The sequence below is a fragment of the Pseudochaenichthys georgianus genome, chromosome 1 (assembly GCF_902827115.2).
Source record: "Pseudochaenichthys georgianus chromosome 1, fPseGeo1.2, whole genome shotgun sequence".
NCBI lineage: Eukaryota > Metazoa > Chordata > Actinopteri > Perciformes > Channichthyidae > Pseudochaenichthys > Pseudochaenichthys georgianus.
The window spans coordinates 39,841,024-39,864,571 of NC_047503.1; the positions used below are offsets into that span (position 1 = coordinate 39,841,024).

At 41.6% G+C, this 23,548-nt stretch overlaps 1 protein-coding gene across 1 annotated transcript; it reads left to right on the top strand.

The window, feature by feature from the left end:
• The first annotated feature begins 786 nt into the window (after positions 1-786).
• On the top strand, positions 787-18,083 carry papss1 (3'-phosphoadenosine 5'-phosphosulfate synthase 1). Its single transcript, XM_071204079.1, is given in 13 exon segments — positions 787-818; positions 1,268-1,322; positions 1,325-1,382; positions 1,465-1,703; positions 2,157-2,295; positions 3,036-3,154; positions 4,543-4,656; positions 4,792-4,903; positions 7,574-7,779; positions 10,142-10,277; positions 11,071-11,339; positions 12,682-12,911; positions 16,963-18,083. Coding segments are annotated over 13 exon segments (1,848 nt in total). The 3' UTR covers positions 17,102-18,083.
• Positions 18,084-23,548: the final 5,465 nt, after the last annotated feature.

Here is a 23,548-nt window from a genome sequence, read left to right on the forward strand (position 1 = left end):
GGCCATCTCTCTGTTCTCGACGAGTGCAATTACGTTATTAACTGGCTTAACCAGGACGTCAGGTGTCCCAGCGTCTCGCGGCGTATGTCCGAGTCATAAATGCCATTGAGCAGAACATCACGGATGATGTGGTCGGTTATATTCCACGTCCTTACCTACACTCGCATACCGCATTATATGCACCATGTCTTAATGCTTTACCCCCCACTCTGGCAGCGAATGCACGGAATGTCTCATCGCGTTCATGGCGGAGCTGAAGTAGCTCGGTGCGCAGGACGATGTAGCGACTGGGATGACAGCTAGGGAACGCATGACGGTGATTAGGTCTGGCAAGGGTCCGGAAGCGGCGTCGGGAGCGGCTTTTCAACAGGCCTGTCTCCAAGTACAGGTCCAGCGCACTGAAACAGCTGGAAGGGGGGCCTGGGCATCCCCTATGCCTGAGCCGGCGCGGAATACGTCCCATCGGCGGATGAACACGTTCCATTCCTCTAATCGACACGCCCACATCAACTTTGGGCCGATCGAGTCTCGGGCCGGTGAGGGGCTGGGGCCTGGGCTGGGGCCTGGGCTGGGGCTGGGCTGGGGCCTGGGCTGGGGCCTGGGCTGGGGCCTAGGGCTGGGGCCTGGGCTGGGGCCATGGGCTAGCTGCGGCCATTGGACAGGCGCTGCGTGCTGGTGGCTAAATCCATGAATCGTCAATATAGCAATGACGAGTGCTTCAGACAAATCTTGGGATTCGAACTCGCAGCCGGGGACAGGGCATCCAACAATGACCATGGTGTCGTCATGAAGAAACACACTCCTCAATGTCAGTCTTGGTACTTTATTGACAAAGATGACGACACCCTGAAACAGAGCAATGCCGCAGGATAAGCTGACAAAGTATTACATACATGCATGTCATGACCAATACACATATATTAAATACATATATTAAGACACACTAAACAGTAGTGGAAACAGTCTTACATGAGTGAGTGGATGAACGTCTCAACTCGAGGCGGATGTGAATGAACAACATGTGAACTAAAATGGCCGCTAAGCACTACCGGGTCAAAGCACGGCATATCCGGGCAGCGACAGCAGTGACGCTGCCCTCTTGTGGCCGGCGATAAACTCTTCAATTACATCAAAGGAAGCTTTATCACACGCCACTTTTATTTTTAAAAATGTTGATATCCTTTCTTTTTATTTTGAGTCTTTTTTCTGAACTTGTATATTTGCACCTTAAGAAGGCTGAATGAAAAGTTCATCTGTATCATTTCAGGAATGCACGTGCGACTAATGTCACCTATCAAGCTCATCATGTCAGTCGAAACAAGCTGGCGGACAGGTGTGGGCCACAGGAGGAGGATTCAGAGGGTGTACCGTCTGGCTGAGCGGTAGGTATGTAATATTAAGCTGTCCTTTCTGCATCTGTACATCTTTTAGCTTTTTTAATGCAGATTTTTTTGCTTTTTCAAGGTTTGTCGGGTGCAGGTAAGACCACAGTGAGTATGGCACTGGAGGAGTACCTGGTGTGTCACGGTATTCCCTGCTACTCACTAGATGGGGACAACATCCGCCAGGGGTTGAACAAAAACCTAGGCTTCAGCCCTCAGGACCCGTGAAGCGGAACATTAGACGCATCGCTGAGGTTGGCTCGGCTTTTTGCTGATGCTGGGCTGGTCTGCATCGCCAGCTTCATCTCTCCCTACGGCAGGGTGAGTGACTCTGCAGAGAGAGCATCAGCGCTTTACGAGAGGAACAGATAACACAGGGATACATATGGTCGGACCTTACATGACCTTATATGAAATGTATCGGTTGTTTTGTTATCAAATCTTTGTTGAGCCACATTTGAATGAGATCTGGCCTTGTGTAAAAATTTTTGGATGTTTTGGAATTACGAATGGATCTTTGTTGATAATGATGCCATTACTGATCATGTCAGGGATTAATGAAACAATTCAATATCAGTTTTAAGTTTCGAAAATAATAATTGAAGATAAAAATATCTGCAGTGATTATGTTATTTGAATTTCTATTAAGATATAATCCATCATTACACATATTTCTGTTTAGTTACAACAAATCCAGATGAGCCATGCTTTGTATTCCTCACACTTTATGTAAGCCAGTCATGTGTGTAACTCAATGTGTGTTTTGTCTGTCAGGACCGCCTCAACGCCAGGAAGATCCATGAGGCGGCAGGGCTTCCTTTCTTTGAGGTGTTTGTGGATGCTCCACTGGATGTGTGTGAGCAGAGGGATGTGAAAGGGCTGTACAAGAGAGCCAGAGCCGGGGAGATAAGAGGTGCATTATGGTTTCATACTGTTGATTATTAACATATTGCTTTGACTTTAAAGACAGTCATATTGAAATTACATATGATACTTCTTTTATGAATGCAAATGTAAAAGAGAATATTTAACATGTAAATACTATAATTTCCAAGACTTTTATATATGTTTGTACAAATGTTTCACATGTAAAAATACTCAGACATGACGGTGACCTAAAACTGATGCATCACTGTCAGAGGAAGTATCTTATCACATTGTGGTTAATTGTGCTATGGTTCATTCAGGGGAGAGATCTCACTGCTTCCTGAGTTGTGTCATATCTGTACATCGGATTGCCATTTGTTCGAGTTTTCATTCTGTCTTTGGTTGAAACATTATTCGTCATTGAGATGGAATTCAGTCCTGACCTGTTCTCTGTAGCTTCACTGTAATCCCTAGAATAATTCTGCTTTATTTTTCTAACAAATGGCAATTTTCTGACTGCAAACTCTAAACTGCTACATTTACTTGTGTTGTAATTCTTGATATAAGAATACGGCAACAAGTAGTTTCTTATTGTGTCATTTTTGAGTACTTTTGAGAGAATAGATTTCAAACTGCTTCAACAGGATATCAGTTTCATACAGTGTCCATTTCAAATCCATCCAATAATGGAAAAAGAACAAACCTAAGATTTTCATGTTGATAAACTGATATTTTGCCAATAAGACAAAGCTCAGACTGGGCATTTATTCGTCTTTATTTCCTCAGGTTTCACAGGGATAGACTCAGAGTACGAGAAGCCGGAGGCTCCAGAGCTGGTGCTGAAGACCGACTCCTGCAGCGTGAACGACTGCATACAGCAGCTGGTGGACCTGCTTCAGGAGAGGGTGAGCGCCGGAGGATACAGCATGATATGGTTTATATAAGTGCAGAGGCGCGGGAAGGTATTTTGAGTGGGGGTGCTGAGGTGCTGTCCGATGTGCTAATTATGCACGGGGGGGGTGACGTTGAGATACACCGAGAAAAACCACACACACAGTGCATGACAATGGACTCCAGTGCACGCTATGACGGGAACTATAGAGCATGCCCAAAAGCGCAAACACACACACTATTAAGATGTAAAATATTATTTTACCAACAATGTGGAATTGACATTCATTGAAGTAGGCTATCAAGGCATTGCTAATTCCTGGCTACATATTACACAGATTCTGCGTAATATTGTCCTGCCCCTGCATCTTCTAATTCAATCTTTTTAGCAGATTTAGCATTTTTAGTGAGATACAATTCCGAAACACCTTTTTGTGCCATGTCAGTTACTTGTCACTTGTGTTGTGCGTGAAAAAAAGGGCGTTTTGTTAGTTTTAAAAACTAACAAAACGCTTTTTTTCCACATCTTTTTTATTTTTCTTCCCTGAAGCTAAATAATTTATTATATAGTTTAAAATTATCATTTGAATAATAATATATAATATAAAATATATCTCAGGCACAATGAAATGAAATAAAAAAAAATATATAAAAAAATCTAATTTGCAGACAGAGGAGTTCCGCCTGCCTGCCGCTAGGGGGTGCTGCAGCGCCCTCAGTACCTCCCTTCCCGCGCCCCTGTATAAGTGTATCAAATTTAAAATCAGCTACCATTGGTGTTTATTGGCTATTTTTACTTGAAAGAATATGTGTGTGACTATAACAAACTGTTTAGCAGCTCTCCTTTGTTTCTACTTTCTCTTTGTCTTTTCTCTTTTTTACCCCACTACTCTTACTTTTCATTGGATTTAGTTTAAAAATCTGTGTGAATCTGTGCTGTCCTGTTTTTCATCCTTACCCTATTGCTGTTAAACCACTGGATTTCCCCATGGGGATTAATAATTTTATTTGAGTCTAGACCATAGGTTTACTCTATGAGCCACTAGGGGGCAGTGCAGTTTCATATTTGAATGAATGTAGATGTGACCGCAAACTGCATCATGTAAATCAATAATAATTTTTCTGAATAGTAAGTCTAGAATTTGTAGGTTGTTTTGTTCATTATGTAATATTACGTTCACGTCTCTCTCTATATATTCTATAATGTATTTCATTCTATTTCAATGTTACTGCTTTATTGTATTGCTATATAACTATATTTTTTATTACAGTGTTCTTAATATAGTTCGCTATGTGTGTGCTTTTGTTGTTGTTACTTTTATGTATGCAACACGCCACCTAGTCAAATTCCTGGTACGTGTGAACCTAGCTGGTAATAAACCCGTATCTGATTGTCCTGCAGGATATAGTTCCTGTTGATGCTTCTTATGATGTGAAAGAGCTGTACGCGCAGGAGAACAAACTGGACCTGGCTAAAGCTGATGCAGAGACTCTGCCTGCTGTACAGATTGGGAAGGTAAAGGAATTCATCTAAATAACTACTTGTAGCCTTTCTATGATCTGTAAATGTGTTATTTATCTCTCCACCGACTAATTTGAACTGCATACGTTTTTGGTCCCTTGTAAACCTCTGTGTGTGTGTGACCCTCAGGTGGACATGCAGTGGGTGCAGGTGCTGGCTGAAGGCTGGGCCACTCCTCTGAACGGCTTCATGAGAGAGAGAGAGTATTTGCAGTGTCTTCACTTCGACTGTCTGCTGGACGGTAAGATGGCATTTACTATTTTAAAGGAAAAAGTCAGAGCTGCTGTTCTTGGGAAAGGCACTAGATGGAGATGAGTTCTCACAAAATGGTTTATTCTCGACATCAGAACACATTTCTTGTGTTTATTATTTGACACATGACTTCTGTGTTATTAACCTCAAATGTCTGTCAGCTGTAGCTCTTTGTGTTTCTTTTTTACTTTTCTCTGATAAAAATGGAGCCAACTTTACTAAATACTCCTTCCCTGTGTCCTTGCATTGTATGTTTTTTACTGTTGGATGTGCTTGAACATTTTTTTCTTGCGAGCTGACATGCTAAAGAAATGCTCGATAAGGTGGCATAATGTCTCTTTCATATGCTCAGGAACGATTTAGAAGCAACATTTTAAGACTGATAATGTTGAACACCAAAGGTCTCAGACAGGCCTTGTTTTCTTTGGCACTACGCAAACGCCGACAGCATATATCACATTTGGTGCAGTCCCATGGTGTTATTACAGCAACTATAAGAAAGTCAATTTAGTTGTTATTGCTAGTAGGACCACTCAAACCTTAGTTGTGTGTTGTAATACGAAATGTCTTGCTTCACACAAAAATACATTGAATAAATTGACAGATAATAGAGTGCCACAGTGACGCGTCCTAAAACCCAGAAGTAAATTAGCATTTTACCACTTCCGGTGTCTTCGACAAAAACCAATGCAATTTCTCCATAGGATTTTGGAAAATAGCTGGCAATAAGGTCTGTGGTTGACACACATTTAAGAGACAGATCACGTTTTGTTCAGCCGGATAATATCCACATGCCCTACTTTTATAATTTTCAAATCATAAATCTAATCGATGGATTTATGATCGATAGATGTATGATTCCAAAATCCTATGGAGAAATCGCATTGGTTTTTGTTGAAGGAACCGGAAGGATTTTACTTCTGGGTTTTAGGACGCGTCACTGTGGCACTCGATATAGCCTGTATTTAATTTTAAGATGTGTATCGGTATATATCACGACTGCTCTCCTCACTTAAAGATAAAACCAAGTTTTTACAACTTAATGATTTGACCTCTTTCCTCAGGAAGATAGCTAGCCTGAGAATCTGAGCTGCCAAAGGGCAGACATATATATTGATGTAAGAAGCCTTGATTCCACTTTTCCTGTTTGCCTGGAGGAAGAGGGACACAGAAGAAGAAGCTTCCGTATTGATTGTTACCGTAAACCACCATTTGTCCATTTTCCCTTCCTCACTGGGACTCGACAGAATGATATCACAGTGAAAGGATTGATCGCCTATAACACTAACACTGGTTGGGAAGCTGAAAACTGCACGTCTGACTAATCAAATAGTCTGCACAAATAAACACGGGCCAGAATGCAAGCGTGTGTCTCTGTCTCTCAGACATTTGGCAGTCTTGTTGCTGTGTTTTATTGAAACCAGCTGTACGCTCTGCACTGTGACAGAGGGGACGAGAAGAGAGTCAAGGGGGGGGGGGGCAGCAACAGTCAACTTTCCCTCCTGTTTCCACTGCTTTTGATCTGATGTGATGTGAAAAGCGTGCCGTGTCCAAACGTTTTCATTAACCTGGAAGGCAGAATGAAGCCTCCGACAGAGCGCTGTCACTGCACAGCTCAACTTATAGAAAGGGAAAGGGTCAAGCTCCAGCTTAGCTTAAGAGGGGACTTTTCTCTTCTTCTTAAATTGCAGCCTTTAAAACTCACTGTAGCCTGTAGTTAAGCTGTATACCCCCCCCCCCCTTTAGCCTGAAGGGGTGCAGAATGGAAACTTGATCAGAATAGTTGAGCTGTGTTATTGAGTATACTAACCTTTGAACGTTTTAACCTGCCTTTTATGTAGGATATCTGTTCTGAGTGTCACAGTGCTTTGCATTGGGATCCTTTACATTGTTTTTCTAGGATCCTCATCCACTATAAAATAGGCCCTGTGGAATTTCTTACAAACAAAAGTTCAGTTTACATCCCAATAAAACATTACCTCTGTCCTTAAGGTTTAACAATCACTTTGAATATTATGTACTCCCCCAGTAACAGTTGTAGAGACAATCTTTTGAACATATTTGAAACGGTGCAATGTTTATATCAATGTTTGATTCCAGTTGCCTGCTTCACTTCTTGTGGTGTTATTCCCACCAATTGCCGATCATTGGAAAAGCTTCAGAATTTGTATTGCGTTGCCCACTCTGAGCATGCATGATATGACGGGGGCATACTCACAAACACGTTGCTCCAACATGCCAGTAGTGGTCATGAACTTCACAGAGACCCATTTAGATCTTAAATCCCAAGATAATAAAATCTGCAACTTCCATGTATTTTTCCACCAATTCTCGATTTGTTGATCAGCCTGATAGCAAATGTCTATATTCTCTCGTTTTAGCTACAAAAATGTGGGGAGTTGACATTCTTCCCAGTCATGATAAATGGATATATTTAGCCTTATATCCCTAAAGTATACTTGGTAGTAAACTAATCAAGTAAAATAAGCAATTCAAATATGCAACCTTTGACTTTGGGAAGTACTAATGACCTTTTCTTTTAGACTGGCAGATTGTTTGATAGTAAAAATAACAGTTTGTTGCAGACTTTGTGTATTTTGTCTTTTCATAATAAGCTTTGTCCCCTACTAAAAATATTCATGGTTTTTAATTTCCCTAGGTGGTGTCATCAACTTGTCGGTGCCCGTGGTGCTGCCGTTGTCCACTGCAGATAAAGAGCGCTTAGACGGGGTGACTGCCATGGCTTTGGTCTACCAGGGCAAGCGAGTGGCCATCCTCCGCAACCCCGAGTTTTATGAACACCGCAAAGAAGAACGGTGCGCTCGCCAGTGGGGCACCACGTGCAAGGACCACCCCTACATCAAGGTACAAGTCATTATTCTAACTCTTCAAACTTTTTGAGGCTAATATGTTGGAATCCCCGAGTGTTTAGAGCACAGAGCTGCAGACAGTGTGTCTCAGTGTGCCGTTTGATAAACACTCGGCATGTGAAAGCAAACTGCCTCCCTGGCTCCGGCGCTGATCGAACACAGATCCGAGCTGGCCTCTTCCACACTTATGGAAAGACTGAATAGGTGGAAGATCTTTTCTCACACTCTTGTCAGGACGCCCAGTATAATCACTTGATCTTTCTGGTCCAGCCTCATTTTGCAGGTGTTATATTTGGAGTCTCTGCTTTGAGATTGTACCGCTGCCAGCTTCCACCTTTCCGCTCACCCAACCGTTCTCCAAATATACCCCAGAATTGTTTCCATCTGTCTCCTATCGACTGCGCTGGGGCTCAGGTAAACTCGGTGGCGAGATTACGTCCCGGAATGATCCTGCTCACCCTGCGGAAAAGTGTCACTGGCTTGTAACTGGAAACGAACGGAGCAGTCTGGTGTTACAGACGGATATAGTCATCACGTTGACTTTTATAAATCCATCTCTGTTGACTGGAAGTGAAGGTTACTTTCAAAAGCTGCTCCTCTGTCTGGCTCATTTTAAATCCATTTGTTAATACAGTTGGTTGGCCGCGTGTATCACGGCAAAGGTGAAAAACAAAACTGATGCTAACCTCTGAGGTATTTAGTGATTTCACCCTCTGGGGTCAGATTATGTGTAAACCTCATTGGCTCATTTTAAAGCCCCGTGCCTCTAAAAATCCAGACGGCAGCTGTCTCAATATTTCAACGCGCTTCGAAGTAATTTTCCACCTCAGCCGATATCGTTTTTGTCTCACCTTGTTCTTGATTAAATCTGGCTTGGTAATACGTTATCGGAAGCCAGTTTCATAAATCAGTTCCATAACTCTCCGTTTTCAACACCTGATGCTTCAACCCCTGTATTTCCTCAACTTTCCTTCTGTATCCACTCTGACCCGTCACAGCTGAACATGTGTGTTCAGCTTGCCATGATTAAGGTGTCACTCATTAAAGAGTGTGTGTATGTATACATAAGTGCATGTTTAACTCCCCGCGCCGGAGCCAGTCTGTCAGCACACCTCTGCCCTGGAAGTTAAGCTTTTTTTTTTTTCACCTTGTCTCTTTCCGCTCAGAAACGACCTGCTCCATATTATATGTCGTTAATCCACTTTTTCCTGTTTACCTGTCTGTCAGTCAGACAGGAGCCCCCTTCATCGGAAACCATGGTGTAGTGTGTTTATTTGGCTAGGGCTCTTTTCACATGTGAAGTCCTGGGGGCACTTATAGCGCTTAAACAGAGCACATGTGTACGTGTAGACCTTCTCTTTTGATCTTTCCACGCAGACGTATATTTTCGATTGACTTATGTTGAGGTACAAAAATGGCTCTGTTGATCTCTCCAAAGAATACGAGTGATCCGCTTATATCACGACTCTTCTCGGGCCAGCAGTGGACGTATTGGATTAATTGAAGTTTGGAAAACTAATCACCTTTCAGACTTGTTTCTAAAAGCTTCCTATGACAGCGCCAAATTGTTATTGATCAAATCACGTAGACACCTCTACTGCTGACCACTTTCTGATTTCTATGTCTACTTTGCCAGCTTAAACTGAAACCAGCCTGTGGTGGGTCTCTGGATCAAAGAGAATTATTTTGTTGTTGCATATTTCCACATGATAAATGAAGTAAGTCACATCTTTGTGTTATCTACTTACAATAAGTCTTCTTCCCAATGCGTGCGCACTTCATGTTTTATTTGTGGCATTTGTTTTGAGTTCTCTCCCCTGAGCTGGAGCCATGCTTGTTTTATTACCGAGCCTGTAAAGAATTGTCACTTTGTATCAAATTAACATCCCACAGACCGGTCTTTTCTGTAACGCTAGCTACGGTCTCATACATGCCACAGGGCGCAAGATATTGCCCGAATCAATAGCAGCCTTCCTGAGCACTTCTGTGATATGTGGGATGAATCTCTTGGAAGGGAACACTTCTCCATGAAGCTCATCAGCAGGTTTTATTGTGAAATACAACCTCATATGTCTCTGTTCTGGTATAGAAACAAAGTTAGTAGACGTGGCCAAATGAAGGGAAGTGGGCATGCAGGAGTCTTGTTGACTGTTTAACGACACAAGGTGACTCTGAGTTATGCCAGTGTGCCCTAGCTGCAACTGGGTCATAACTCCGGGTTTCTTTTTTTTTCTTTTTTATTAGAGCTCACGCTGGCCTGGTTCCAGCACGGTGAACTTTTATGGACCGCAGTGTCTTAAGTCTGGATTATGTTTGAGTTGTGTTCCCTGTCACGATCGCGGTGATTCCTATTTCAGATGGTGATGGAAAGTGGGGACTGGCTGGTCGGGGGAGACCTGCAGGTTCTGGATAAGATCTACTGGCACGACGACCTCGATCAGTACCGGCTGACGCCCACTGAGCTGAAACAGAAGTTTAAAGAAATGAACGCAGGTATGGGCCAAGTTCGGTTGTTTATAAAACGGCAAAGTCATCTTGAACCAAGGACTTTTAGAGAGACAGTAGTGGTGTAGAAGTTTTGAGAAAATACAGACTAATAACTTTTTAACGAAACTATATGCGTGTCGTTTATTAAAGAAAACCGTTTGAAAACAAGTTCAGTATGTTTCCATAGCGACAAACTGACACTGTCCAACTGTTACTGTGTTAGTGTGATGGTAAAAACCCTGGAGCTATGGATGGACGGGCCCCCGTTGATTCCTAGGAAAGTTGCTCATTGGCGCATGAAGCGTTTTCCAATCTCCTGTCTCGGCTCAGTCAAATGAATGGACTTTGAAATGAACTTTTAGACCCTAATGATTCAAAAAGGGATATCCAAGTGTCTGTCCTGGGCAGTTGATTCAGTTAAAATAAATATCCACTGATTTACAGACATCTCTTTTCCAATGTTAGTGAATGGCAAAGTATGTTTTGGCCCGATGATGTCACGGACTGATACCAAAGTTGTAGTACCACCGTTTGGCCACTACAGAAGGTTGGAACCCTTGACAATGGTGAATGATGTCCCTTGAGTCTGCTACATAGTAACAGCATTTTTAAGCTGCTACCTTTTATTGTTCTTATAAGATGAAGACACACTTCTTTGTTTAATTATTGGGGGAAATGAAGGGACACCGAGTAGGAAAGTTTCTGGTGTGATTCAGTTCTTCACTTCCTGTGGTTACAGTAGTTGGGCTGCTTGATGGTCAAAGTTGAACAAACTCACATTCCTTTTTGCTTCTTCTAGATGCTGTATTCGCCTTCCAGCTCCGCAACCCAGTCCACAACGGTCATGCTCTTCTGATGCAGGACACCCACAAGCGCCTGCTCGAGCGAGGCTACCGCCGGCCCGTTCTGCTTCTGCACCCGCTGGGAGGTTGGACCAAGGACGACGACGTGCCGCTGCCCTGGAGGATGAAGCAGCACGCCGCGGTGCTGGAGGAGGGCGTCCTGAACCCAGACTCTACCATTGTGGCCATCTTCCCTTCACCCATGATGTATGCCGGGCCAACTGAGGTAACGGTTCAACGGAGTGTTTGCGGTTACATGCTTGAGATTTCTTTACAAATAATAATATGTTCCTCAAAACTGACAGGGAACACCATGTGGCTGCAGCTCTGAGTAATGATGCCAGATACACACAGGGGGAGGGCTGTCATATACTTGGTGTCTGCACATTTCTGGGGGATTTGCAATTGTCTCTAGGCGCTCCGTTAAGTGTTCCCTTGCCTTACGAAAACCTCTTTGTGTGACAGAGCGTAGCTGTGTAGCTGGGAATCTTTTCATCATTCACTTAGGATAATTTGAAAGTTACAGCCCAAATTATTGGGAGCAGATGGATGTGGATGTCAGGCCCTCAATTTATTCCATTTGTTGCTCCGAATGGGAGCTTTAGAGAGCCAGACTCAGTGTTGGTATCATGCTTATGATGATGCTTATGTTCTCCCCGTCAAAAACGAATCGATAAAATTACCTATTTTTTACCGACACACCGAAACCTGCCACATCCACAATGAGCTAAAACCACTTGTCTTTTTTTTTTAAAGCATAATCTCAGAATCGAAAGACATGATTTAACAGATTGCATGGGCAAGACTGTAATGGAAGTAGTATTAGTAGCTGGTAAAGAGTAATTTAGAGATGTAGCCGTTATTAATGATAAACACAAAACATCAGTGCCTATACTAAAGGAAAGTTCCGGAGGGAGTTTGGCTGGAGTACTACTAACAAGTGAGAATGGTAAGTGTAGGTACATTACATTCAGTTTTACTGTGTGAGCATATGTACACAGTACAAATACAGAGTGCCGGTTTAGTGCCCTGCTTAAGGACATCTTGGCAGGAGGTGAACTGGCCCCTCTCTAGCTACCTGTCCACACTCACATTTTGTCTGATCGGGACTTGAACCGGCCATCCTCCGGTTCCCAAGCCAAATCCCTACAGACTTGAGCTACTTGCACATCTCTCATACTCAGTGCTTTCCAACCCCTATCTTTTGGCATGTTCCTATAGTGTTTGTTTGTGTGTAAAATAACAGCTAATCAGCTACTATGCTAACAATGACTGACACGGCTAACGTTAAAACTTAGATTCCCGACTTGTCTGTCCCATCTTTTCCAGCTCTGCTTACTGAATATACCTATTCAAAATGGCACCATTAGATATGAAAGCAGCCACAGCAAGTTAGCCACAGAAAGCTGGATCCAAACATTATTAAAGAAAGACGCTATCGGACAAACCATTCAAAATACATTGTAAAAAAAGAAAGTATTTCTCTACTAGCCTTTGAAACAACACATAAATACAAAACCTATCCCAGCGGTATTTTGATGTTGGCTATCTTTTCTTCTTTCCCACAGGTTCAGTGGCATTGCAGATCTCGGATGGTGGCCGGAGCCAACTTCTACATCGTGGGCCGCGACCCCGCCGGCATGCCGCACCCCGACACGGGGAAGGATCTGTACGAGCCCACTCATGGCGCCAAGGTGCTCACCATGGCTCCGGGCCTCATCACCCTGGAGATCGTTCCCTTTAAGGTCGCCGCTTACAACAAGGTCAAAAGAGCAATGGACTTTTACGACCCCAAAAAGTGAGTACTTGTTTGTGTTATAACTGTCATCTGTAAAATGCCTGACGTCTTGCTTCCCATAGTCTGTACGTTTATTAGGGTGATGAAATCCAGGAACCGTTTGAGTGTAAAGCGGAAGGGCTCACTCATGTTAAATTAAATAGCCTATTAGTAGACTCCAGAGTAATACGTCACATTTAGGCCAATTAGAAGCAGCCTTAACCTAAATTAAATTATCTAGATAAATAACTAATTAGGCTTGTCTTGTTTAAAAGCTTTCATCCATTTCTCTTCGTCTCGTTCAACAGTAAAACATCAAGCCAAGAGTAACAGGAATAGTTTTTCTTTCTTTCCCAGTTTAAAGGTTTTCTAGATTATCCCAATCTTTGATGTTGCTCAGAAATGACAGAGCCCTGACATTAATTAAAGTCTGTGTACAGACACTGCCCACGACGACTAACTACAATCATGCAATCTCACTGCCTTGATGCAAGTTATGCAACTATAGGGAGGAAGTGTTTGGTGAGGAATGTGAAAACTAAATATGGCCAAACTAATCACAGATTTGCTTTGTTTTCCATGATGCACGTTTAGTTGATTGGAAACATCTAGTGCTCTTAGTGGTGTTAAGCATAGTTTGGTTAGAAGCACCACCAAGGCTTTGTTTAGCTACGCTTCACTTTTCATGTTGACACGACCAGGGAAGGGAAAAAACTGTTTCGCGCTTTGGCACTTTTTTCCTCCTGGGATAAAAAAAATCAATCAATCATGTAGCGTTTGGTTGTCTTCTGTTCCACATCTGTAACTGTCAGTCGAAATTATTATTGAGTTAATTAGCGAGGAAGCGCTTAAAAAAACTAAAACCTTGTAACATATACTAGCAAGTGGTTTATGTACTTGTATTTATAACACCTTTGTAGTCTTTGGAACCCTCAAAGCACTTTGCAACACATGTCAACTTGAACTACTTCACTACACAAAGAGGCTGCCAATGTGCTCATCTCATCTAAATGCTCATTTACACATACTTACAAACTGGAGCAGTTTCAGGTTCGCTGGCTTTCCCAAACAGTAGCATACATCGGGGGGTCCGCGGGGTCTTAAAAAGGATTCAAAGTTGATAAATCAATTTAGCGAAAATGAAGGCTATTAAAAAGTATTAAAGGGCATTTTCCAAGGTATTACATTTTGTAGCTTGTTTTCAATAAGTATATAAATGGTCCAAAGAGGTTGTGTTCTACAGTGTGCCTGAATGTAATCACTGCGTAGGTGTGTAGTGTGAGTCTGTGTAGTTTATTGATGGCATCCCGTTGGATTGGACGTCATCTGAACAGGACATCGCACGCTCACGGCTTGATGGCGCGCGAAACTCCGTTTACGCCGGTTGTTAAGCAACATCGTTATGGGGAAATGCATACACCCTGTTATAACACCTTTAACACCTTTGTAGTCTTTGGAACCCTCAAAGCACTTTGCAACACATGTCAACTTGTACTACTTCACGACACAAAGAGGCTGCCAATGTGCTCATCTCATCTAAACGCTGGCTTTCCCAAACAGTGGCATGCATGCAGACTGGAGGAACGATTTTCGGACGACCCGGTCTACCTCAAAAAGTATCCCCTAATATAATAAAGAAATATATAATATAATAATATTTTTTAATGTGTATGTCACAAGATGTATGTAAACTATACTCATTTTGTACAGCATATCAAGTGCGAAAGAACAACTTGGAAAAAAGCCTCGCTGTTCTTCAATGAACTAAAAGCATTCCAGAACGTCACGTTAAATCACTAAACCCCGCCCTCCAGTCAAATACACGATTCTGTATTTTATATCCGCATCTCGGCTTGATATCATCTTAGGGCGAGAGCTGGAGGAAGAAATGCAAGATGGTTACTGGATTCCCACAGTCTGTACTCTGTAGTCTGTACTCTGTAGTCATCACTCCGTTAGATTGATGGCATTCCTTTCTCTCATGCACGCTTACAGCACTTTGCCAAATATCAGGAGGAATAGAAATGCTAATCGCCCCTCAATATTGCTCCAAAGTGTAATGGCTCGTATCGCTGCAAGAATTTGCCTGCAGCTCTTTTACCTCGCGCAATGTGAACTGCTAGATCTTCTTCACGACTTCTTATTGTTTCCGAGCGACACGATGTGCTCCGTCATGTGATGGCAATTAGAAATGTGACGTCACAAACGGCAGGACCCTCTGAATGTCAGCTCCAGGGAGATAGATGTACGTATCTGCTAACAAGATGTCTGAAACAGTCCTGATTATCTCTGACAGCCATTTATCAACAACGCTAGTGAAGATGTGATGAAGTCGTGCCAGTTCTTCGCCCGCCTCTTGGATGGAGTGTGTCCTTGGCTGCTCGCTTCAAACAAAGTTGTTCATATTGTTTCGGAGCTTAACATGCAGCGAGAAGCCGCCTGTCAGAGGGAGGGAACAATCTGTGCTCTGATTTTGACAAGAAGCTTTCGGACAATTCTTCCCGTCAGTACTTTTTAATAACCGATCACAGCTTCGTCCCTTCATTCACTCAGACGGTTGGAGGGGGGGAATGTTTTACAGGAGTGGGCGATACTCAAAAGTGACGATGATACAGGGTTTTTTTAACTAACGTTCAGGATTTTTTCTTTATTCACTGAATTGCAATTTTGGACGTTTTCTTTCATAGAATGACACACAATTGATGTAATAAGGAATACAAACAAATGTCTATCAGTAGGGTGACGTATAGATATTCCTAATTCCTGCAGTCAATAAGATTATTTTTTAAACCTCCTCAAAGGACTCCAGTGAGAGTAGCCGACGCTTTAAGCTCTCGTGTCATCATTAGTTTCTTCATGGTTGATTTGAAGTTGTTTGAGATGTTTGTTATTGGTTTTCTCCGCCCCTCCTGTTCCCTCCCAGCCATTTAGAAAATATGCTGGCATGAATATCTCAAAAACAAACACGGTATTTTTAATGAACACAGGAATTTGACGGGTTTTTAAGACATGAATTATATACGTTTTATTGTACGGCTCTGCATGTGGGATTACAATATGTCAGCTAGTAGTTGTAGTAACTAAAAAGATTCATTGGCAGAAAGCAATGTGTCGTTAAGACCCAAACATTAAACACAGGCGCATTATAAAATCATACTCCAACTTCTTCTGAACTTAAAGTCGTGTGTGTGTGTGTGTGTGTGTGTGTGTGTGTGTGTGTGTGTGTGTGTGTGTGTGTGTGTGTGTGTGTGTGTGTGTGTGTGTGTGTGTGTGTGTGTGTGTGTGTGTGTGTGTGTGTGTGTGTGTGTGTGTGTGTGTGTGTGTGTGTGTGTGTGTGTGTGTGTGTGTGTGTGTGTGTGTGTGTGTGTGTGTGTGTGTGTGTGTGTGTGTGTGTGTGTGTGTGTGTGTGTGTGTGGTATTCTCACAGTATATCTCCAGCCACAGACTGATTTGTGAGGACTATTAAAGCAGCTGCCACAAATTGTTTAGCATATAAAAAATATGTAAGTCATATAAATATTCTCGCACGAAAACAGTGGGCTGGATGTAGAGATCTCCAAAGCCTAAGTATCGGTATTTGGGGCGTAACTAGGCAAATGTGAAGGGATCAGCTTAAATCATGCCGACCTTAACTCAATTTGACGGTTTCCTCGGGCTGCTTGTAACGCGGCTCGACTTTACAGCAGCTAGGATTTAGCTAAATAATGTAATAATGTTCCTGGTAGTAACGTTACTAGGTCTGTTGACAGGTGTGTGTGTGTGTGTGCTTATAGAAATGCCCCTCTATAAGCATATTATTGGTTCTTTGTAATTCAATAGTGGGATAAGTAGCTGCTCCACATACATTTCAGCTGTCACATTCCACAAGTACTTTTTTTTTTCTTATAACCCGCCAAACATTTTAGGATTGCATTTGCAGAAATGCTAGCTCGCTGGCTGCTGCGCCTGGTTGCACTTGATTCAAAAGCAGCCGGCGGTTATTGTTGGCTCCTTTTTGTTGTTGATAAGCATCTTTTTATTGATTGAAATATGTCTGTTACTCAAAACTCTTTTCTTCTTTGTCGTATTGCAGCAAGCAAGACTACGATTTCATCTCGGGCACACGAATGCGTAAGATGGCTCGCGAGGGAGAGAATCCCCCCGACGGCTTCATGGCCCCGAAGGCCTGGGCTGTGCTGAAGGACTACTATAAATCACTGGAGAAGGATTAAAGGTGGAACGAACATAAATAAACAGTGATGTTTACCAGGATTAATGTGGGGACCACTGATCTTCTGTCAAAAAGCACGCTCTGGCTTCTGTCCGTGTCACTTTCACACCAACTGTCTATCATGTTACTTCGCTCAGTTGTTTTTAGTCTTACGACATTCGTGTTTTAACTATGTACTTTTTTTAATCAACTAAACTCCGTCTGATGGTGAAATATAGTAGGAGAGGTCAGTATTCTGCTGAATTAGTAATAAAAAAAAAACCTAAACATTTCTTTACAATAGATGTTTGTGTTTCTCACTAACTTTGTATATTCTGATGACTGGTTAGAAAAGCATTCTGTAAAAATTCAAAGATCAAGACCTGTATGGAAAGTACTGTTGACCAGTATTTGAATAGAAAGGGGATGAATGTTGAGTATCAATGATGTCCAAATTAAAAAGAAAGTTGCTTTGTACTGTATGTTTGCACGTGGCAGTGTATCTAATGTAAAAGTCGAGTGCCTTGGTCTTCTGAAAGTGACTTCACATGATGTCTTGTTTGAATTAGGACACGCAGACACCTGCTTCTTGTCACACTTGACTTTACGCTACACTAAAACGGTCCATTAGTTCATGTAATGGTCTGCAAAACAAATCGGTATGAAATATGTTTTATAAGGATATGCAACCCGAACCTTCCCAAACCTTCCAGGAAACATTTTTTAACCTTTATATTTGTCAGAGTTATTTATTCTGTTCTACCGGTACATTTTTCTTTTAACCCTTGTAGTTGTGGTGCTTTTAGATCTCTCAACAGTCCTGCTATTTTGTTACATTTTCATCATCATCATGATTGTGTTTTTTTCTCTCGTGGGTTGCTAATATTTTCCATATGGTGATTCTCTTTTAAGAGTTCCACTGTACAATCAGATGGTTGATGGTTGCCACCAAGGGATCAGATTTGTAATCTTCCTTGTCCAATAAACCATTTTTAGCAAAAGAATGATTGTTTACTTTTCCTTTTTGTAATCTTTGAGTTTGTTGCTTGTGGAATGTTTTTTATTTCCACCAAAGAGTTTTAAATGCAGAACACATTCTCAAACAACTCCACTTGATTGGAAATGGCAGCAAATCATTTCTTGTTTTTCAGAAAACTCAACCGCATTGAGATGTCGTCAACTTTAAGCCGACTTAATCGCTCTGAATCTCTTTGTCTTTGTGACTAACTTTCTTCAATTGCTTTTTTCCAATCGAGAACAAAGATTCAAAACTTTATTTTCTAGGATGTTGTGGACTCTGCTTGTTGGACCTTTGGTGACCTCCGAGTTGGTCAATCAGCTGCATATTGGATGAGACAGACCTGCTCCTGACCCCAATCACACTCAGCCACACTGCACTGTATACCGAGACCTGCAGCTGGCCCCCAGATGCAGTGCAAGTGGAACACACGGGGTTAAATGGGACAGAGAAGAGTGGCGCTGTCAGAAATACCCTGGATACTTAATCTAGTCCAACTCCAAGATCTAATGAAGAGACCTGCCAGCAGCGGTCTTTCCTACCTTTCACCAGATCCTGTTCAATCTCAAATGGTAATCAAGCTGGGTCCTCTGTACAACTTCAAAAGAAGAGCTGCTTTTGTCACACACAAAATGATCAAATGAGGTTGTGTTGTTCTTTAAACTGTCTGGAGGAGATCAGATGCTCTCTGGGAAATGCAGGTGTCTGTTACTATGTTTATCTGTAACCTCCAGATGTTATCTCACGTGTTGCATGCACACATTATTTTTAGTTCTGGGTGCTTCTCAGCTTGTTCGCTCCATAATCTGATCTGGCTTTGAAACGTGTGATCCGTCTGAGAGTGTGTTGCACTGTGGCTTCATGCCAGAGTAAAAAGAGACCAGAATAATTTATATAATTCTGACTGCTGTCTGTATGCCTTTTCTCACCTGCTGCACCGCTTCATTTAATCTGGAGCGTAAGGAATCTAGACATTAGTCATAAACGGGTGTTGAAAGTGAAGGATGTTTTTATAGGATCCTGAGCTTAATGCCAAGTTAAATAGGTCTTAATAAGGCAGATGTTGTCTGTGACTCAATGTTAAGCCTATAGGTTGACAATAAAGGATAAATACTGATACATGACATAAATATTGAAAATTACAGCTAAAATCCCAGTCTTTTTGATTTGATCGATCATAAATCTATCGATTAGATTTATGATTTGAAAATTATAAAAGTAGGGTAGACATGTGGATATTATCCGGCTGAACAAAACGTGATCCGTCTCTTCAATTTGTGTCAACAACAGACCTTATTTCGAGCTATTTCTAAAATCCTATGGAGAAACTGCATTGGTTTTTGTCGAAGACACCGGAAGTGGTAACATGTAAGGGATAATGTGCTGCGACGCGGTCATTATGGGGAAAAGAACACCGACAGGCTGATCAGGAGCCCTTCATGCCGATCTAGATCCCTCCGCTTCGCGTCGGGCTCCTGATCAGCCTGTCGGTGTTCTTTTCCCCATAATGACCGCGTCGCAGCACATTATCCCGCTTATTACATGGCCACATTCTCAACAAAGTAACGTTATGACTCCCAATATTAATTGAAATGCTTTTATGGATTTAGAAAATGATTTTATTGATTTAAAAAATAGTTGTATGTATTGATTTAAATTGACATGCATCCGCGAAGAAAAATAGTCCGTTGTTACTGTTTGAACTAACGTAGCAACGGCAGGCTTCGATAGCGTTTTTGAGGAGCTTTTTGATTACACATTTGAAAACATCGCTCCTTGCTTTAAAAGTAGCACAATTCATTATGTCAAACCTTGGAAAGTATCTAGATATCCCTGCCCTAATGACAAAGTAACTGGCAAGTGAATATGTGTCGCCGTTTGATGTCTATGTCTGGACCGCTGCGTAAAAAGGAGGGTTTCTGCCCGTTACTTCTCCGCAGTTTTTCTTGTCCCAGTTCCAAAAGCAAACTGCATGCAGTTTGCTTTTCGGCCCAACTGTATACAGTTCAATCGACCGGACTTCTTTCTGAAGATGTGAGCGTCCTTAACAACGGTCAATAAGTCCTTGACAGCGGTCTGTCTGTTCGGTATTAACAACGTGTCACGTGTTCTGAATTGACCAATCAGAATCGAGTATTCAACTAAGCCATGTAATAAGCTAACTTAATTCCGGGTTTTAGGACGTGTCACTGTGGCACTCTATTTGTATTGTGACATCTCTAATCGGTTGACCAATCACAACAGAGCCGGCCAGCTAACCAATCAGAGCAGACTGGGCTCTGGTTTCAGACAGAGGGTGAAAAGAGGTGCAGCGGCACAGGCAGTATGAGAAAAATAAAAACCTTTTTGAACATTAAAGCATGTACACATGTCAGAATAGAGGCTCAACATACTTATGAATATATGAACCTACAAATGAGCATAATAGTGCCTCTTTGAGGAAATTACAATAATTAATGAAAGAAAAGCCATTAAAGGTTTCATCATAGTAGCCTTTACTTTCTAAACTGCTCTACATGCATGCTGCTTCGTACGTGTCATGACATCATCGTGTCTCATCCCATACTACCAAAAGGTTCTGATCCTACATGGACTCCAGCTCCCTTTATCTCCAATATCCTTCCATCTGGTTTGAGTTTCATTCAAAGCCAGTCCTGATAAAAACAGGCTTTACTTTGCAAAACGCAATACAGTGATACAGGACATGCTTACAATTCAACAGAGGCAATGTCCCTCAGTCTCTGAGGCGTGTGCAGGACAGAGTCACTGCTCATCAGCAGTGATGCTATTGCATGACTGCTGGACCTTTAAGCTGGACCTTTAAACCGTTTCATGAGCTACTGTGGACACGTTGGAGTTTTCAGGACATATGGTTAACATACTGTACGGTTAAGGGCCATTTGATCCTGAAATACACAGCTCCTATAGAGAAGTTCAGCTGCTTATAGGTATGTTAGATTGGCAAGATTAAAATATATTAAAAATGTATGTTTACCGAAAGTGGAATACTTATTTGGTTCCCATCTGGTGAATGAGTCCTTCGCTAACATGTAATTATAAGGACATTTGGTAACACTTTATATTAAGGTACACAAATTAACCATCAACTAGTTGTTCATTAACATGCATATTAGCAGTATATTGGCTCTTTATTAGTCATTATACAACACTTATTCTACATGACCATATTCTACAAGTAATAAGCCATTAGTTGAGAGTTTTTCCTCAATAACCCTCTAATTAGTGCTTATTTATTGCAAGTAAGGAAGTTGTTATACATGAGTTTGGGTCTTAATATGCTCAATATGGGCCTAATAAGGCAGTAGTACCACAAGAATAGTCATTCTCCCATAATAACACTTAACAAATATGATCTATTCTTATGTAACAAGACATGAAACTATAAGTGTTAAATGTAGGGTAGGTAAGAATGGAGAAACTATATGCACCCGAAAAAAATCTGCCCCTTCCTTCAGACTTCCTTACAGAGCCCCTCCTCCAACACACACGAACGCGCACATGACCAATGAGGGCACGAGATAAGTTTGTGCACGAGATGGAAGGCTGACAGGCAGGTAGGCCATCCAGTTACTTTAGCTGGGCCGGCTCAGATGATTGGTCGTGCTTTTTACAGATGATTTCTTTTTTTTATGGATTTTTTGTCAAAGCACTTAAAGGTGGGGTAGGTAAATTTGAGAAACCGGCTCGAGATACACTTTTTGTTATATTCCATGGAATGCTCTTAACATCCCGATAGCAATGAATATCTGAAGTGCTTTGACAAAAAATCCATTAAAAAATGTCATCTGTGGTAGTACTGTACAAAGCACGACCAATCATCTGAGCCGGCCCTGCTTAAATAACTGTATGGCCGACCTGCCTGTCAGCCTTCCATCTGTGCACAAACTTATCTCGTGCCCTCATTGGTCATGTGCGCGTAGGTGTGTGTTGGAGGAGGGGCTCTGTAAGGAAGTGGCAGATTTTTTCCGGCTGTGTATTTTCAAATTCTAGCGCACTCGAGCTGGTTTCTCCAAAATTAACTACCCCACCTTTAACTTAAGTGTTATTATGGGAGAATTACTATTCTTGTGGTACTACTGCCTTATTAGGCCCATATTGAGCAGCGCATATTAAGACCCAAACTCATGTACAACAACTTCCTTACTTGCAATAAATAAGAACTAATTAGAGGGTTATTGAGGAAAAACGGTCAATAATGGCTTATTACTTGTAGAATATGGTCATGTAGAATAAGGCATTAATAAGTGTTTTATAATGACTAATAAAGAGACAATATACTGCTATTATGCATGTTAATTAACAACTAGTTGATGGTTAAAGTGTGTATCTTAATATAAAGTGTTACCATGTATTGCCTTAGCTGCTTGGAAATACACATTTACGTAGTATGATAGTTCACTGACTTTACATACAATTACGATATTGTTTGCCTACTAATGTATTTCATTATAACAAAATGCTGTCTGATTGATGAACAGCTTGTATGACAAACACTCCTTTAATGTTTACATACAGGACAATATGGTAGCTACAAACCAATAGTCATGCTACCATCATCATGTTGTACTCCTTAATAACACATGCCTTTGATATAGGATTCAGGAGACACTCATTACTACAAGATCACCAGAGCCGGATAAGTCCCTCTGCTTTATGATTCTCTTGTCAAAGCACCATGTCAGGATGAGGCTAGACAGCCTCGGGAACATAACCCCAGGAGCCAGAGGCTCAACATAAAGAGATCACAGACAGAGAGAGATTATGCATCAAATGAGGATTCGTGAGCACATCAAAGGAAAGCATCTGTTTCGTAACCTTGGAGGACTCTGGGAAAGAAGAATTCAAGACTATTAGACAACGATACACTGTCAGGCACGAACGGTGGCCTGTAAGCTCATCGCATCCTCAGTGAGGGTCTCTCGTAAAGAATGGGATGCAACACCTGAGAAAGAGGAAACAGTATATCTGTACCTGTCACCAACATAGAGGATACACACGTACAATGTCAACAGATACAAATTACAGAGGACATGACAGGGCATGAGTAAAGTAAAACTAAAACTGAACCTTGAAGAACTCCGCAAGTTACTTAAACTAAACAAGAGGAGATTCCCATAAGTCTGTGCATCAATTTACAAACCTAAACGGCTAAATAAACAGACTATAAGTATATAGAGGAGGAGGTACACGATATGTCTATGTGCCCTGATTAAAGAACACCGAATTATAAATCAAACTAAATCAATAACTGTTTCTTAAAATATAAATTATTGCAACGTGTAGATTTTTAAGACAGACACTGCAACATGGCTGATAAATGGCAGATTTACTTCAAAGATTTGGGATTATACATAATTTAATGATCTTTGCAGGGAGTCAAAGTAATATTCTTAATTTATGTATCCAGACATTTTATTGTGCCCCATGGAA